The sequence below is a fragment of the Schistocerca gregaria genome, chromosome 4 (genome assembly GCF_023897955.1).
Source record: "Schistocerca gregaria isolate iqSchGreg1 chromosome 4, iqSchGreg1.2, whole genome shotgun sequence".
Taxonomy (NCBI): Eukaryota; Metazoa; Arthropoda; class Insecta; order Orthoptera; family Acrididae; genus Schistocerca; species Schistocerca gregaria.
Genome location: NC_064923.1, coordinates 716,353,909 through 716,372,671, shown reverse-complemented (window position 1 = coordinate 716,372,671; position 18,763 = coordinate 716,353,909). Strand labels below are relative to the sequence as shown.

At 43.1% G+C, this 18,763-nt stretch overlaps 1 protein-coding gene across 5 annotated transcripts in view; it reads left to right on the top strand.

The window, feature by feature from the left end:
* Nucleotides 1-18,763, top strand: part of LOC126365918 (peptidoglycan-recognition protein LA-like) — a 351,809-nt gene that overhangs the window by 301,108 nt on the left and 31,938 nt on the right. For 2 of the 5 annotated variants that reach the window (XM_050008665.1, XM_050008662.1), the window contains one exon: nucleotides 15,351-18,613. The exons of the other annotated variants lie outside the window; for them this stretch is intronic. In XM_050008665.1, coding sequence (XP_049864622.1) covers nucleotides 15,351-15,979 — 629 coding nt within the window. In that variant the 3' untranslated portion in view covers nucleotides 15,980-18,613. Of the gene's footprint in view, nucleotides 1-15,350; nucleotides 18,614-18,763 lie in introns of those variants that run through there. 5 annotated transcript variants of the gene reach the window in all.

Below are 18,763 nucleotides of genomic sequence, written 5' to 3'. Positions count from 1 at the left end.
ACACCATTGATGGTGACTGATCCACAAGTCTAGCGACGTTCATTCACAGTTCTCCTCAAGTTGAATTGTCTATTATTTTGTGACACTGAACAGCTATAGAAGTACTGTCTGACAAGGGAAACAACTTACTGCAACCACCCCCCCCCTGCCGCTTCCTACCGTCTCAGATTCAGTGTTAAAATGGGGAAATGTATAGTCCGTCACAAACTGAACACAGATTAAGCATGAAAACAGGAAGAAGGTGTAATAAACTGTGAAAAAAAAGAAGCAAAATAGAAACAGCGGACGGTACAAGCTCAAGATGAGTAACATCGAGTGAACTGCAAGAATCACGGGGTCGTGGTTGTGGTTGTGTGGTCGTAGTGTTGGACTACAAAGTGAGAGACCCGTGTTCAAACCTCCCTCGTGTCCCATTTTTTCTTCTCCGTAAAATTATGAACGTTCCGTACGGTCACTGACGTGTCTGTCTCCTTCTGTAGTATTGGCAATTGTCAAATTATACGTTGGTTGTAGAATATATTACCGTCGCAACTAAAAGTGATGAATAGCGAGAGCAGACGAGATGCCTCATAGACCTTTCACAGAAATGATAAAAAAAAAGCGGGTGTGCACTATGTTGAAACAAAGGAATACAGGAGTCAAAACTTCTAAAGCGGAAAGCAAGTCATAATATGTGGTACTTGTGTAGAACAAATAGGAGGTACGTACGTTTGGAGGTCCCTACCTTTCACCACGCTATTGCAAACGGACGTTACTTCACGACACAGACGAATAGACGCGTCAATGAGTGGACGGATGGTTCATAATTTTGTGAAAGAAGAAAAAAATTTGGGGGGGGGGGGGTGGTTGGGAAAGAGGTTTGAACAGGGATCTCCATTTTCTCATTCCAACACCATGACCGCAGAACCACAACGCCGTCGCTATTCAAGTTATCTGAATGTTTCACATCTTGAGCTAGGACCGTTCACTTTTTTGATTTTGCTTCTTTTTCACAGTTCAGTACAGCTTCTTCCTGTTTTCATGCCTGATCTGTGTTCAGTTTTTGACGGGCTATCCAGTGGGCCATTTTACTGCTAAATATACGTATATATATATACGAGGTACGACAATAAAGTCATGAAACTTAATTTTCTTTCAAGATGAGACAACCATGCAGTCTTGTGTAGGCACAATATCTTTGGCCTTGGTCTATAAGCTGCTTCTAGTCCAAGCGGCACATCGATGCAACTCCTCAGTCGTGAGTTGTGCTGTAATAAGTTAACATGTGTTTGTGTCTCTTGTCACGGAAATGGAACTGCATAATATTGGGCAATGGTATGCCATTTCTTTTTGCTTTAAATTGGGTGAAAAAGCGACGACAACTTACGGTAAGGTTGAGAAGGCTTTTGGAGATGAGGTTATGTCAAGAGCTCAAGTTTACCGTTGGCATAAAATGTTTAGTCAAGGCAAAACGAGTGTTGAAGATGAAGACCACAGTGGATGCATGCTTGCTTGTATGCTTCTTTGATTCCAAGGGAATTGTTCATAAAGAGTGGGTGCCTCCTGGACAAACAGTTAACCAATATCACTACAAAGAAATTTTAGAAAGACTTACAAAAGAGTTCTTCGTCTGCATGCCAACATTGCTGATAATTGGGTTCTGCATCACGATAATGCGCCATCCCATTGCTTTGTCAGTACAGCAATTTTTAACGTCAAAACAAATTTCAGTACTACCACAGCCACCTTATTCACCAGATATCGCTCCGTGCGACTTTTTTTTTATTTCCAAGAGTCAAAACGGCGGTCAAGGGACACCATTTTCAAACAACACGAGATGTCCAAAAAGCTGTGATGAGGATCTTGGAGGATATTACAGAAGATGAGTTCCAGTAATGTTACCATCAATGGCAGAAGCGTTGGAAAAAGTGTGTGCAATCAGAAGGGAACTACTTTGAACAGGTAAATTAAGGAGTAAAATAACAGTTGCTCATTGCATTAAATAGTTGCGCCGGCCGGAGTGACCGTGCGGTTCTAGGCGCTACAGTCAGGAACCGCGCGACCGCTACGGTCGCAGATTCGAATCCGGCCTCGGGCATTGATGTGTGTGATGTCTTTAGGTTAGTTAGGTTTAGGTAGTTCTAAGTTCTAGTGAACTGATGACCACAGCAGTTGAGTCCCATAGTGCTCAGAGCCATTTGAACCATTTTTTTTTTTTTTAAAGTTGCACATGGCATTAATATAAATTAGGGAGCAACTGTATGTGTGATGTAGTCGTAAAAAAAGAACTTACTAAACGGAGATCACTATTACATTTTATGCATAGATAATCACAATTTAATGCAAATGTGTATAGTACGGCCCATGTAAAGGGGAGGCCTACGTTCCCACACGATACTCAGTTCGTTTTGCTGTACTTTTCTAGTTTTTCGCAAGTGATGTATAATGTAGGTTACATTGCCTTGACCTACTTACTTGCTTATCTTCACTCTTTGAAATGTAATCACGATGATTGCTACACTAATTTGTTGGAGTAATGGTGTGTTGTGAATTCTTCCCTCTTTACATCGTCACAATACTTTGTTTTCAGGCGACTACAACTTTTGTTGGTTGACATGGGTACTTGTTCAGATTGTACTCCTCTACCTCTAAAGCCTTGATAACACCTAATACAGTATTCTGGTGTATTCCTTAACATCCATATCCTCAACTAAGCATACGCATGGTATGGTTTACTGTGACACATGATTTCTGGTGGTTTTTCGGTTGTAGTTCATCCTATCCTTTGTCTTCTCATGTTGAAGGGCTTGATGACATATAGAAGTACGTGTCTTTGAGTGTCCTGATTAAAATGAGTGTGTTTCTAATATAAGGTGTATGTATCACAGTACTCTTATTTGGACTTTGTAGCTTATGGTTTGGTATATCACACAGCCACATGCTAGTTTACCATCAAACTTATCATTTTCGTGATAACATTGGTTATGCCATTTTCCCAATGCAATTTTCCATATATTTCAACACTTGCTGCTTAGTTACAATGTATTACATTAGATTCATAGTTAAGGTTATTACAAATGTTTTATTAAATAAATGCTATCTTGCCAATCTGTGATTGATAAATTTCGTTGATGTAACTTTATATTTTTGTTTCGATAGTTATTAGTATATGGAACATGATACAGACAGTTGTGGGGCTGATCTCCAGTTGGTTTATATTTTACTAGTGTATGGCAGCTTGTGATTAAATGTTTTACCTTCAGCTTGTACTCATCAGTATATGACTATAACCTTTTTGCTCGAGTTGTTTCATGGACACTGCATTTGCATTAAACTGTAATTGCCAATGCCTAACATGGAATATTGGCCTCTGTTTAGTAGGTTATTTTTTAGATTAGGGTACATACATATTTGATCCCTAGTTTATATGAATATAGTGTGCAACTATTATTTTTTATTCCTTAATTCATCTGTAACTTTCATGTTATTCCCTGTACAGTTTGCTATTGTTATATATTACGTTCTACATAATACCACAGTATATAAGACTTGCACTGCCCCCTTTTGTTATCATTACTGTCTGTACACAGGGGCCTTAAGATGCCTTAATAGGTCGCTGAATGTAGGTAGTGCAATAAAATAACAATTTAGACCGCTGAAAGGGCTTTGATTTTACATTCCTTATTGCGGCATGTCGTATCGCATATGGTATTGTCTCAGTGCGAAACGTACCTAAACTGTACCACCTCAGACAACACCAGAAGGCCAGGATATGTAACATTTTCTTTCACGCTGGCGTTCCAGAAAACGCCAGCTCTCACGAGAAACTAGCCAGAGGACATTGCATATTGGTATTCGCCATCTTCGGTCCGTATTGGGCATAAATATAGCCTGTCAATACTCTCACTCGGGAGGTGTGGTGGTGGTGGTGGTGGTAAGTTCCTATGGGACCAAACAGCTGAGGTCATCGGTTCCTAGGCTTACACACTACTTAATCTATCTTAAACTAACTTACGCTAAGGACAACACACACGCCCATGTCCAAGGGAGGACTCGAACCTCCGACGGGGAAAACCGTGCGAACCGTGGCAAGGCGTTTTAGACCGCACCGCTACCCAGCGCGGCGAGAGGTGTGGGTAGACACAATAATATTGAATAAAGGTGTAGCCCAACAAGACACAGAAAGTACTATTCTACCTGGCCCAAGAAAGGCGGCTACACAATGATCTAGCACTCCACATCTGGAAAGTATTACTGACACGGTACAAAATACCTAGGCGTGTATCTGGGAAAATGCAGACAGTTAAAGAACACGCTCGATACGATAATCATTTTGTGGACGCTGGAGTTCTTATTATTTCCATGCTTGCTAATAAAAGCTGGAGAGAGATTCCACTTTGCACAATACACAGTTCTATACTTCTGTTTTCACCAGGATTTATTTCAGCATTTTTTGTGCTCACTTGCTTTATTGGTTTATTTCCTTTCTGAAAAATTGTTGTTACATTTTAAACTCTTATGCGGGTTGTATGAACATTTGGCACAAAAGTATTTACTCTTGTAAATGGAGCGAATCTTGTTTGGACTCATAAGTGCTTCTGGAATGCTGATGTTCAGTTCAGTACCTATTTCAGATACCTATGCAGGGGCACCACGTGCAGGAATCAGCTTCACCCCCATGTTGCTCTTAATGATACTTGTATCATCACCGCGTGCCTGAAGCCTACTCCTCCGGATAAACTGTACAGCCTCGCGGGAATTGCACCCCCCGACATCCGCCGGGAGGTAGCAGCAAAAAGCGAGAAGGAAAAATCAGAAACTTCTGCAGCTCACCCCCCATATGGCTATCAGCCAGCAAACCCACGACTAAAATCCAGAAAGAGCTTCCTCAGATCTACCGAGTTGGGGCACCACAGCAATGCCGAATCGAACTATGGCGTGCAAGGCTCACCAGTACTGTGGGATGTATTACACCAAGCGAAAGACTACCACCCGGCTACACAGAGAGTTGGAGTACATGGAGATCCCTCAACAGACTACGCTCGGGTGTCACGAAATGTAAGAGCAATCTGACTAAATGGGGTTTCCTAGAGGAGCCGCCACTCTGCCAGTGTGGAGCAACGCAGACGACCTTCCACCTGCTCCACTGTACCCAATGTTCAGCAACACAAGACCTGCTACATGCAACGCCAAATGCAATACAGGTCGCTAACTTCTGGGCGGCAAAAGTGTAAATAATTATCTTGTAAATGATCTACAAACAACATGTAAATATTGTACATTATTTTACATATTGTAAATCCTTCTGACACGAATAAATAAATAAATAAAATGGAGCGAATATTTAGTGTCAAAAATCTCACGCTAGTTTGCATGCAGAACTGAGCTGAGACGTATATCACTGAGATGAGGCAGTCTATGTTTTTCATATAATATGTGTCTAAAGATTTCGGTTTTATAGTAAATTTGGAAATACATTGCATATGTAAATTTCTTTACAAAGCTAATATGAAGCTGTTGGTTGTGTATACTGGTAGCTTTAAATCTACATTACGATATGCATCTTGTCATTTGCAAACAACAAAACGTTTGCAGTCTTCCGTATCTCAGTTGGTAAAAAAGGAACTCTTGTAGGATCACTTCCTTGTCCGTCCGTCTCTCTGGGCGATTGCTAACACACCTTTTCTCAGCAACAGTCCGAAGTACCAAGTTGAAATTTATGTCCATGGTCCGCTGGAAGTGCGAAACTTTAATCTTCTAAGTCAGTGCATTAAAATAATACGGTCGTTTCTTGAAACTTTCAAACTCATTCATGAAAACCTGTAGGGTATTGTATTGTATTGTATGTTAATCGGGGACATAGAAGCGACGGAGAGGCTCCGTCCCCGCCGCAGCCGCAGTGGTCCACAACCCCACGACGACTACCTCAGTCCACTTCACCCCTCCGCCGTCCCACATCGAACCCAGGGTTACTGGTCCGTTCGGCCCCCGGTGGACCCCTCCCCCCCCCCCCCCCCCCCCCCGGGAACGTCTCACACCAGACGAGTGTAACCCCTATGTTTGCGTGGTAGAATACATGAAGAATATGTAATTACCTTACCTTCTGATGAAGTCACCCTTAGAGGTGACGAAGCCTGGTCAAAGTATATAGAAAACCTATGCAACCGGTTGGCTGATTTTTACATATTTTTCAAATTTGTGTATACGGTTGCTGCAAACGTCAGCCATGTTCAAAACTGAACTTAGTATAACACGAGGAATATATTTCTTTATATGTCCATCGCAAATACACTGTGAAGCTGTAATTTTGCAAGAAGCATTGTACACATCATAACTCACTGTCGACATATCACTCTCAGGGTTGTTCATACTGTCGCCCAGAAGAAGGCAAACATGTTTTTAAAATTGCGACAAGTAAAGATAATTATCTCGTGCACATGATGTATAAGGAGTGTTCAATAAGTAGTGCAGCACATATTTTTCTGAAAGCTTGTTGGTTTCATTCAGGATTCTAATACATCATATTATTTCCCACACTTTTGGCTACAAAACCATATTTTTCGACATAATCTCGGTTCAGTGTGACGGCTTTAGTGGGAGGGCATGTATGCCCACATGGTACCACTCTACTGGTCGATGTCGAAGCCAACGTCTTGGTGCATCACAAACCTCCCAGTCACCCGCCTGCTGCTTCCCGCGGAGGGCATCCTTCGTTGGTCAGACTGATGGAAGCCGTAGGGTACGAGACCAGGGCTGTAGGACCGATGAAGGACAGTCCTACGCAGTTTTCTGAGCTCCTATCTGGTGCTCACACTCGTCTGAGACCTTGCGTCATGGGTTCAAATGGCTGTAAACGATATGGGACTTAACATCTGAGGTCTTCAGTCTCCTAGACTAAGAACCACTTAAACCTAACTAACCTAAGGACATAACACGCATCCATGCCCGAGGCAGGATTCAAACCTGCGACCGTAGCTGCAGCGCGATTCCGGACTGAAGCGCCTAGAACCGCTCGGTCATAGCGGCCGGCCCGTCATGGGAAGAAGAGGTTCTTTTGCATTTTTGTGCCGACGTGCACGCTAAAGTCGTTTCTTCAATTTGAGCATAGCAAAATAGACTTTTGAATTGATTGTTGGACCATGAGGGAGGACATCGAATGGAATAACCCCTTCAGAGTCCCAGAAGACAGTCGCTATTGCTCTACCGGTTGAGGGTGCGGCTTTAAACTTGTTTTCGGAGGAGAGATGATGTGGTGCCACACCAAGTATTGCTGTTTTGTTTCTGGTTAGAAGAGATGAACCTGTGTTATATCGCCTGCGAAGTTGTTCAACAACAGATTGTCACGATCAACTTCGTAACTCGCAAACAATTCCGCACAGATGGTCCTTGGTTGCTGTTTATGGTATTCTGTTACGCGGTGAGGAACCCAGCGGCTACACACCGTCAGACCGATAGAGGTACTCAGGGTACCCTCCGCCACACACTGTCAGGTGGCTTGCGGAGTATGGATGTAGATGTAGATGTAGATGTAGTACCCCAACAGGCGGATGAGCGCGTCAGCACTGCCAACTGAGGCGTCTAGTTGTCGTATTACGTCGAGTGAGAGTGTCCGGACGTTCAAACACTGCAGAAGTCACAGCTGTGTACTGCCGGCTGGCACGCGGGGGATCGGTCAGCCGCGGCGATCGCATACGGTATGTGTTTGCTGGTTCGCGAGGGTGTGTCGTGAATATTTCATGTTTAAAACAGAACCTGAATCTGAGTCATCTCGGATTACACGTTGTGGCCAGCTTTCCTACATCAAAATCGAATCCCTACGTGGAATGAATCCAACGGAAATACACAACGCCTTGAGAGAGGTGTGTGTGGGGAATAGCGTACTGCACCGTAGCACAGTATCACAGTGGTCTGGTCGTTTCGGTGAAGATCGGATAAGCACTGAGGACAACCCAGTAAGTGAAAGGCCACAACTGCAACAGACCGCACCTCTGAGGTTATTATTAATGAGGTTTTGACAGAGGATTAACGAAAAAAATGTGAAGAAGTCGCATATGAGGCCACAATATCTGTCACTTCACTTCACCAAATGATGACTGGAAAGTTAAAGATGACAAAAATTGCTGGCAGGTGGATTCCGCATGATCTGGGCGAAGACAAGAAAGCAGGTCGTAAGAGAATCTCAGGAGAATTGCTTCAGCGTTATCGAAGAGAAGGAGAACAGCTTCTGAAAAAGATTGTAGCACTTGATGAGATCTGGGTAGGAGATTTTGAGCCGGGACTGAAGTCTCAGTAGTTACAATGGAAAAGTTCCACTTTCCACCCCCGAAAATATTCCACCGCCAACAATGAAAGGTAGGACTGAATGAGGTCACAGGTGCAGACAGAATGCCCCAGGGGACGTCTGTGAATGCGAATGTCGTGTGACTGTGGCCACCCGTCGGGTAGACCGTTCGCCAGGTGCAAGTCTTTCGATTTAAAGACACTTCGGAGACTTGCGCGTCGATGGGGATGAAAAGATGATGATTAGGACAACAAATCACCCAGGCTCTGAGCGGAGAAAATGTGAGACATAGCCGGGAATCGAACCTGGGCCCTTAAGATTGACATTCTGTCGCGCTGACCACTTTTTGGTTCTTTTTATTTTGTATTTTTTTAAGTAATAAAAAATGGGGTAAAGGTGGTTCGAAGCTCAGGCTGGGACTTCAACGCTACTCTTTTTTTTTTTCAATGTCAGACTTACAACCTTTGCTGACATACATTTTGTTATACTACCGCATAAATAGTGTCTACAATGTCCCAATGTTGACAAATAGTAGCTAATTAGAAAATTAATTAAGGAAATGAATAAAACTGAAAATGTCCAAATGAAAAAGACATGAAGACATCTGACATGAAGACATCGCGGATAAACATGCTCCTCTAACAATGAAATGAAATTCGTGTCGGGGCGACACCTGCTCACGACCCGACGTTCGATAGAGAAAGAGAGCCATCTATCGACCCGTTCTCCAGACGTTGGTGTAAGACTGGGTCGAAATTAACTAAGGGTCCGTAAGTGTGATCGATGTCTATCTCGGCTTCTTCGTCTATCTCGTCTCTCACCCGTCGCACCCCATCTGGCTGGCGGTAAGGTAACTCGCAGGTAAATAGCGAAGTCTTGCCTATATTTCTTATGCTGTTGCAGCTTCGTGTGTCCATCCAGGAGAAAGCGCCAAAAATCCATTTTGTCATTTTTCCGATTCGTTAAAGACGCAGCCCACAACAATTCCCCCTACCCATGTCACTGCATTGGTTTTTTTAGACCGGAAAATAAGATTCTTGGGAGAAAAAAAGTGTGCCTGATGAAATTGTGTGAGGGGCGGAGCGTAACAGGAACGCCAATATCTGTTGTGCCAAGTGCCACACTGGAGCCGTCCCACTACATGCTAAACGCTGTTCATCAGTGTCCACTGTTGCGCAGCCTAAACATAATGAAGTGTCTGCCAAATGAATCGCGTGCCGCCGTTGATTCCTTGCGAACTTCCTATTTACCACCACATTCCGTGTTGAGCGTACCGACGTTGGGAGGTAAACCTTCCGTATAACGCGCCATACCTGTCGCCAGTTCTTGTCTGTGTACTACTTTTCCAGGGTATTCCTGGGGCACCGGCGCAGTAAGAGTTGGTATACATCTCGCGTCGTCGGTAGTCGTGTTGTTAGGAAGAATTCTCTGACATAGCTAAAAAAAAAAAAAAAAAAAAAACTTGAAATGTGACATCTTCGGTGAAATACGGTCCACAAACCACTCAGCTACCGGGGGCGGACAGGGGACGTCTGTAACAGGCGCCTACTACAAGCTGCTTTGCGCTCGAAAATTCATCAGAGAAGACCTGACATGACTGCAGCTGGTGTCCTCATTTTGCACGGTAATACAACACCGCATGCTACCCCACCACTGAGAGAAACGCTCGACGAATAGGGATAGGAAATACTTCCCCACACACTATACAGTCCTGATATGATCCAGCCAGATCTTGGTTTGTTTCCCAAACTGAGGACACAACTCCTTGGAAAACGTTTCGATGCAACTGATGAATCTTCCAGTGGGTAGACCTGGGTAACCAGACAGCTCAACAATGAAGGTGATCCATGCGAAGCTGGGAAGCTGTCAAACATGAGATTATACTGAAGACCTGCAAAGAAATTTAGTAAAATAAATTAATTTCTTGAATTATATCTTACAGTGTGTGGAATTTTTAAAATATCACTCTTAGATGCGTAAGAGAAGATCTGAAACTGGAAATGTGCTAATGACATTTCTTGCAAAAAGTCACATTCACTACTAAAACTTAAAACAATTACGGAATTTGGGAGAAGAAATTATTATAAACGATAAATATTTACCAAAATTTTAAAATATAAAGTAAAAGACTAGATGACAATATTTCCGAGAAATGTTTATCAAGTGCTGACCCACTCCCTCTGCCCCCCCCCCCCCCCACCTGGTTCTACGAGAGTCAGTAATGGTCTTTAGAAGGTGGAAATCAACGTCGTTGGAACAACTGCCAGCCTATGAGAATTAACAGTGTGGTTACACGCAGCCTGCCTGCATGGTAAATAGATACTCAAAATGTCATGTCTTCTGCTCACAGAATAGCTGAGATACAACAGCCCCCACGTAACTAATTTCACAATCATTGCTACAAACAAGCACCACATTTCAACAAGAACTTCTCTCTAATGCAAGTTCACGAAACCCACCTGATCTGTTTCGCACGACTGTGTTGTCGGGACAGAATGAAGATGGCGGAAATTCGTTTCACCGCACTTTCAACCCACTCTAGAACTGCGATCGGTGTGGTTCATTTTCCTGTGTTGCCGGCGTTCTGCACAGAAAAGGGCTAGTCATCTCGGCAGCACAATGCTGTTGACAGTAATGTTGATACAGTCTTCATAAATGTAATTAAAATACTCCTTGAAACACTTATCATTGCAAGGAAATGGTTTTACAATTTTTAGTTCAAGAGTCAAAATTGTATGCTTTGTAAGAAAATTGAAATTTCGAATTCCTTCGAGAAGACAGTTTTAATTGTCTTCCCACATGACTTACATGAACATTTGATTAAAAACAGTTTCAAAATAGATGAAGTTTCTAATCTGTCTGCAGAGCACTTAAATGATTGGAAAAATTATTTGAAGTATTTTCCGAAGTTTAGGGTATTCTAAATTCATATTCCTTAACAGACAAGCAAGGAGGATTAAGAACAAGAGACTTGAGAAGCTACTTGATTTTATACAAAACTTTGATTGAAAGAGAAAGGGAAAAGATCAGCCATTATGTAATTTCAGGAGAAATTTATCTGGAGAATGCGGAAGTATATCACAATACGCTGTTATTGTTTTACTTCCGTTTATCGCTACATATTTATGTGAAGCAGGATTTTATTACCATGCTGCAAAAACATACACACAAAAAAGCATCACCAGATATTAGAAATGAATTTTCTGCTACTGTACCTGATATAAGATGATTTGTAATTTGTAAATCACGATTTGTAATTTATAATTCACATAAGCCGTTAAAAACTTATTTCATTCTGTTGTTATGTGTTAAGGGCAAAATAAAATCATTGCTAAATACATTTGTAATAAATAATAATTTTCATCTTAATTTTTTTTTTAAAATGTATAATGATTTCTGATTCATTAGTTATCATTTAAAATTAAAGTAATCACTAAATGCACGTGGGCTATTTGGAAAGCAAGGAACGACCGGTCGCGAAATGGAAACCACTGTGGAAATCAAAACTGGTTTATTTGTGACAGATAGCTACAACTTCCAGCTACTTCTCGACTTAGACATCTGTCGTAGCGTTGTACCAACTTTCCAATAAGCCCATCGTAGAAGACAGCTTCATGTGCTTTCCGACAATTTTCTAGGCGATGCAGTCGGGAACCGCGCGACCGCTACGGTCGCAGGTTCGAATCCTGCCTCGGGCATGGATGTGTGTGATGTCCTTAGGTTAGTTAGGTTTAAGTAGTTCTAAGTTCTAGGGGACTGATGACCTGAGATGTTAAGTCCCATAGTGTTCAGAGCCATTTGAACCATTTGACAATTTTCTAAGCTGGACTGCAGCTCTTTGCTTGTGCCAAAACTTTGTCTTTACAGCCAGCGTTTCAATTTAAGCAGAGATAAAAGTCGGAGGGAACCAGATCAGGACTGTATGGTGGGCAACAGAAAACGCTGTTGGAGCGTCTTCATTGCCCCTGCAGTGTGTGGCCGAGAACTCTCACGAAGAAGGAAATGAATGCCAGTTACGTTATGTGGGACTGCATGAAATCAGGCGAAATATGTCGGAAGACACCCCTACCTCGTTTGAGAAAGTATCTTCTAGGCATCTTTGTGCGCTCAGAACTAAGAAAAATGACGTGACGTTATGTACAGTATTACTGGAGACCCTGCCCAACAAACCTGTGGAAAGCTTCTGCAGATTTTCACTGTGGTTTCCATTTCGCGATCGATCGTTCATTGCTTTCCGAATAGCCATCATAATACAATTTGCTCATTTTTAAAAATTCTTATTATTTTAGAAGCCTTCAAAATAAGCAAAGTGCTCTACCAGACTACTAGGATTCTTGAAGTATGCCGTTAAAGGAAAATTTTGGGAAGCCCTGAATTAGTACACTATATGCTAATTTGATGTTTTTTGCACACGCCACTCATGGTGGTGCAATTTTGATGGCGACTGACGTAGTCATGGTACATTTCATGTAGCCGGTAGTCATAATGCACTGAGGTGACAAAAGCCATGGGTTGTCTCGTAATATCGTTTCGGATCTCCTTTTGCCCAGCGTTGTGTAGCAGCTCAACGTGACTTGGACTCAAGAAATTGTTGGAAGTCCGCTGCAGAAACACTGAGCTACGCTGCCTCTATAGCCGTCCATAATTACGTAAGCGCTGCCAGTGCAGGGTTTTATGCACGAACTGACCTCTCGATTATGCCTCATAAATGTTCGATGGGATGCCGGAATGGCGGTCTGTGTAGTCAGGTCATTTAATCGATATTTTCCGAATTGTTCTTCAAACTAATAGCGAACAATTGTGGCACGGTGATATGGCGCAGTGTTATCCATAAAACTTCCATCATTCTTTGGTTATATGAAGTCCATTAATGGCTGCAAATGGTCTCAAAGTAGCTGAATATTACCATTTTCACTCAATGATCGGTTCAGAGGGACCGGAGGACCCAGTCCATTCCATAGGAACACAGCCTACACCATTATGGAGTCAATACCAGCTCGCAAAGTGCGTTGTTGAGAGCTTGAGTCCATGGCTTCGTGGGATCTAGAACCCTCCCATCAGCTCTTAAAACTGAAATTGCGGCTTATCTGAGCAGGCCACGTTTTTCCACTCGTCTAGGGTCCAATTGGTATGGCCATGAGCCTAGGAGAGGCGCTATAGGTGATGTGCTGTTGGCAAAGACACATAGTGTCAGTGGTCTGCTGCCACAGTCCGTTAACGACAAATTTCGCCATACGCCCCGATTGATCTCTACGGTTAGTTCATGAAGTGTTGCGTGTTTTTTAGCACTGACATCTACAGGATGAAAAGTATTGAAACCAACAAACTCTGGGAGGTTGTAGGAGACATCAAAACAAATATTTTTTCCTAATGTTATTTTTTCCTGTGAGGAAAATTAATTAAACCAACAAAAACTTTTCCATTTTTTATGATCAATAGACAACACATTAACACAACCCATTTTCAATTACAGTAGATTTTCAAAAATGCCTCCATTGACACATAAACAAAGGTTACACCATCGGGTCATGTTCTGTCTGACACGCGCAAAAACCCCAGGAATATCCTGAATTGTTCCTGATGTTGCTACTATCCGGGCAACCAGATCCTCTTCTGATGCAACAGGAGTTGCGTAAACAAGATTGCGTATCTCTCCCCATACACAAAAGTCCAGAGGGGCCATATCTGGGGATTGAGCAGGCCATGGTACAGGACCACCTCTGCCAATCCACATTTTTGGGAACTCTTGGTCGAGGAATCGACACACACGACGACTGAAATGTGTCGGTGTCCCATCATGTTGAAAGCACGTGCGTTGTCTTGTAGGGAGCGGGACGTCTTCCAGCAATTCTGGCAATGCTCTGGCGAGAAAATTGTAATAGTGCCTGCCATTTAATGGCCTAGGCAGCAGACACAGTCCCCAACAACACCGACCCACACATTAACGAAGAACCGCACTTGATGAGCGCTAGTAACTGTGGCATGTGGGTTATCCACACTCCAAACATGCGAATTGAGCATGTTGAAGACTCCATCATGCCCGAACATTGCTTAATCGGTAAACAACACAGAGGATGGAAATGTAGGATGTATTTGACACTGTTCCAGGTACCACTGCGAAAACGGTGCTCTGGGTGGATAATTAACTGGTTCCAGGTTGTGGACATGCTGTAAGTGAAATGGACGCATGCTACGTGCAATTGCTCAAGTGCTGATTGAAGGATCCTGCTCCACATGCAGCGTTCTTACCTGTCCAGGTAATCTGCTAAATGACCCAGTCTCACGCAGACATTGGTACACAGCAGCAAAGGTCGTATGTTGCGGGATACGCTGATTAGGCTATTGTTGTTGATAAACCCACTGTGCAGCTCATCCGTTGTGGTGCGCTACATAGTACGGACCAACCATAACAGTGTATTCACTCCAGGTGTATCGCTCCATTAGTAAACAGAGACAATGCATTACTACACTGGTGGACAGGAGTTGCCTACAACTGAAGAGCGCAATACGTCCTCTAACAGCTGAAGATCATAATACGGCCTCTACCAACTGAAGAGCATAACACGGCCTCTACCGGCTTGAATAATCCTCATAGCAAAAATGACATTAGGGAAAAATATTTGTTTTGATGTCCACTACAACCTCCTAGAGTTTGTTGGTTTAAATACTTTTCACGGTGTATAAGCAAACGCCGCTGCTCCCGGACGTGAAGGCCGTTGGCCACTTCGCTATCCGTGGTGAGACGTAATTTTCGTCACACTCTTGAGCCTCTGGATCTCGGAATATTGAATTCTCAAACACTTTTCAAAATGGAATGTCCCATGCGTCTAATTCCAACTACCATTCCATGCTCAAAGTTTGTTAATACTCTTTGTGAGGCCCTAATCATGTCGGACTCATTTTCACATGATTCACTAGAGTTAAAACGGCAGCTCCGCCAGTGCATGACCCTTTAACACCTTGTGTACGCGACGCTATGGACATCTGTATGTGCGCATATCGCTGTGACATCTGTGTAAATTGTGTATTTTGTTTCTCTCACAGAAGGAGACCCTCAGACGTCACACAGAATATGTTTATTTCATTGCAGTGCCTCCGCCGAACCCGGAACTGGTGCTGAAGAATGGACAGCGTATCGTTCCCAGGTCCCTGTGGAGCAGTGGCGTGCCGCCCAACTTCAGAATCCCTCTGCACCATCCGATACCGTATGTGGTCGTCGGACACACGGCGGGCACGGCCTGCAAAGGGGAAGAGGAGTGCTTTGTTCTACTGCGCGCATACCGCGACGAGCATTACGCCAAGTGGGAGCAGCCCGACATCTCGTACAACTTCCTCATAGACGTGGAGGGCAACATCTACGAGGGCCGTGGCTGGGGCGCCACCAACAACTACGAGAGGGAGTGGGTGCTGCGCTGCAACCTGGCCGTCACCTTCATGGGCAACTTCGTGCACCACAACGCGACGGAGGCGATGGCGCGCTCGCTGCAGCTGCTGCTGGAGCTGGGCGTGTCCCTGGGCAAGCTGGACAGCGAGTACCGGCTGCTGGCGCACAACCAGGTGGCCAGCACTCTCAGCCCGGGGCCCAACGTGCTCAAGCTCATCGAGTCCTGGCCGCACCGCTGCTTGAAGCTCTGCAGCGCCGGTATGCAGTGCATCCGAGCAAACTCGACGGAAGTGAGCACGACAGCACTGAGCACCGTCGAAAGTGGAGAAAGTTGAACTGCAGCAAGTGAATGCGCACTGGAAGTAGCACTTCTGTGGTGCCAGACCTTTTTCTCGAATTCTGTGTGCTGGACGTTTTCAGGAGTTGTAAGTGAACCTCTAAGAACGGACTGATTGGTGAACCTCACATTCGACATATAATTTGATTAATACCTTGATTTATTCAGCATAGTCGCAGTACACAGAGTGAAACAGTTCATAACCTGTCCACGCCGAGTCAGAGTCACTGCATCCCAAAACTGAACAAGGTAGTCTCACCAAAACGTCCAGGGAGCCAAAGCCAATACGTTACACTCAGTACTGAAGCCCTCCACTGCAGTTACAGGGTACGCATCCAATCCACAGGTTGTTGTAGTTGTGATCTTCAGACCTGAGACTGGTTTGATGCAGCTCTCCATACTACCCTATCCTGTGCATGTTTCTTCATCTCCCAGTATCTACTGCAACCAACATCCTTCTGAATCTGATTAGTGTATTCATCTCTTGGTCTCTCTCTCTACGATTTTTACCCTCCACGCTGCCCTCCAATCCTAAATTTGTGATCCCTTGATGCCTCAGAACATGTCCTACCAACCGGTCCCTTCTTCTCGTCAAGTTGTGCCACAAACTCCTCTTCTCCCCACTTGTATTCAATAACTCCTCATTAGTTATGTGATCTACCCATCTAATCCTCAGCATTCTTCTGCAGCACCACATTTCGAAAGCTGCTATTCTCTTCCTGTCCAAGCTACTTATCGTCCATGTTTCTCTACCACACATGACTACACTCCACACAAATACTTTCACAGGTATCGGCAAGTTTGCACGATCACTGCAGGCGTTGTCACTATCAGCTTGATGATCTGAAGTGATGTAACGAAGCCTACCTCTGCTATGCACCGTAGTTGAGGCCACCGACAGGGGTACTGGAACCGCGTCCTAACGCCTACTGCGGTATCTGTCAGTGAATGTGCTTTATCTATGTCGTTATACGAGTCACTTTTGGGCCCTGACATACGAATCTTGAACTGCTGGGAAGTGGATGGGAAGAGGAGAAAGTCTGAATATCGAACGAGAAGATGTCGTTCGAACATGATCAACACCATAACGCACTTGCCTTGGTATTTTGCACACATTCAGCAATATCAAAGTATAGTGTCAGGTTATAAATATACTCTTCATGATTGCAAAGCTTCGAGCAAATCTTAAAACACGATAAACAAATTTCGTAGAAAAATGGATGTGCTTCACAACTGGTTTTTATGTCATCGCGGGGAAGATACTTTTACTTGCATTTTCTTTTTTCAATAAATGTCTTTGTTCCATATTTTTTAAAAAGGACTGTGGATTTTATTTAAATATAGCTTTTGCTGGGAAATTATATTGGTTATGGCTCATTTTGCTTCCTAGTCTGACATACTCCGAATAAAATTTCTACTGGTTGATGGCACAGGTGATCAGGAAATAGACTGAACTTATTTGAACAATTGTTTTCTGGCATATCAGAATTACGTATCCTGCAAAAAAATCTGAGGTTATGGCCCATATTTTTGGTAACATGCCCGTGACTCCATAGACACTTAGAGATACCTGAAGTGCACCACGAAGAGGTGCCCTGAGAATGAAGCAAAACATTTTTAGAGCCTTTGTTTACTGTGAACTGAAAGTAGACAATTGTATTCTTTTACAATAATTTATAAACAAGAAGTTAATTCGTTAACTGTAAATGTTTCGTTTCGTTGTTCTTAAAATGACAAAAGTTGGTACATTTGAAAGAAACAGTCCAAGTGGTTTTTAATAGCCTAAAATGTGAAAACTTATGTTCCTAAGCAGGGAAAGTAACCTACAATGTTATTGTTTCTTTTCTTCTTCATTGTTCACTCTTGCAGCGTCGAGAAGGTTATTTTAATATCTTCAAACCTCAGCAGCGTAAGAAAAAGCAATTTTTCAAGGTACGAAATGTTGGCTGTTGAGAGCTCTTTTCGACGTAGCTAATTTTGTACCATATTCTCACTGAAAAAGGTGACGATGACTTCCTTGCCTTCAGGTAGCACGAGAATGTATACAATGTGTGGTTCACCATTCAGTTCCTTTGTCTAAATTTCGCACACACTGTTTCCTAGCAAAAATGGCTAGCAACACGTATGTGTGAGACAGACGCTCTATTTAGTGACTCTGCATTGCTATGTCTGTGATATTAATTGATAGTAAACTGCAAAAGTTTTGAAAATAATGACAGAGTGGAGAAGAGATATGGAAAAATAAACACTCGCGAAAAGAGGTAGGCAAATTTTATTTCTTGTCTGGGAATTACGAGCTTAAGTGTGGCAGTGGCACTAATGTGAGACTAATGTGCATCTGATTTCAAACTGTGACTGTGTTAGAGCATCAATAGTGTGAAAGTTCGTCGCTGTGGTGTGTACTGTGCATGAGCAAGTAGCGTAAGACAATCAGAACTGGGCTAAGAAGAAGGAGCCGTCTCTCAGCAGCTTCTTCTCTTTCGTTCATACTATACTCCTGTCTCACCTTTGATATAATTCTTGTGTGATCTCTGTAGCTTACAAAAACGTTCGAAAAGTGTGAACAGTGTGATTTGAAAGTTGCATCACATTCCAGTCATTAAAATTTTCTCAGTTAATAATCATTCATAAATATGGACGTTTATTAAACAACTTCTGTAAGATTATATTTCTCATATGTTTGTAAAAAACCGAAAACTGCAAATGGACATGGTGGATTACTTTCCCATTTGAATTCTCCATTGTACTTATAATCAAGGAAGAAGTTCAAACGGAGTGTAAA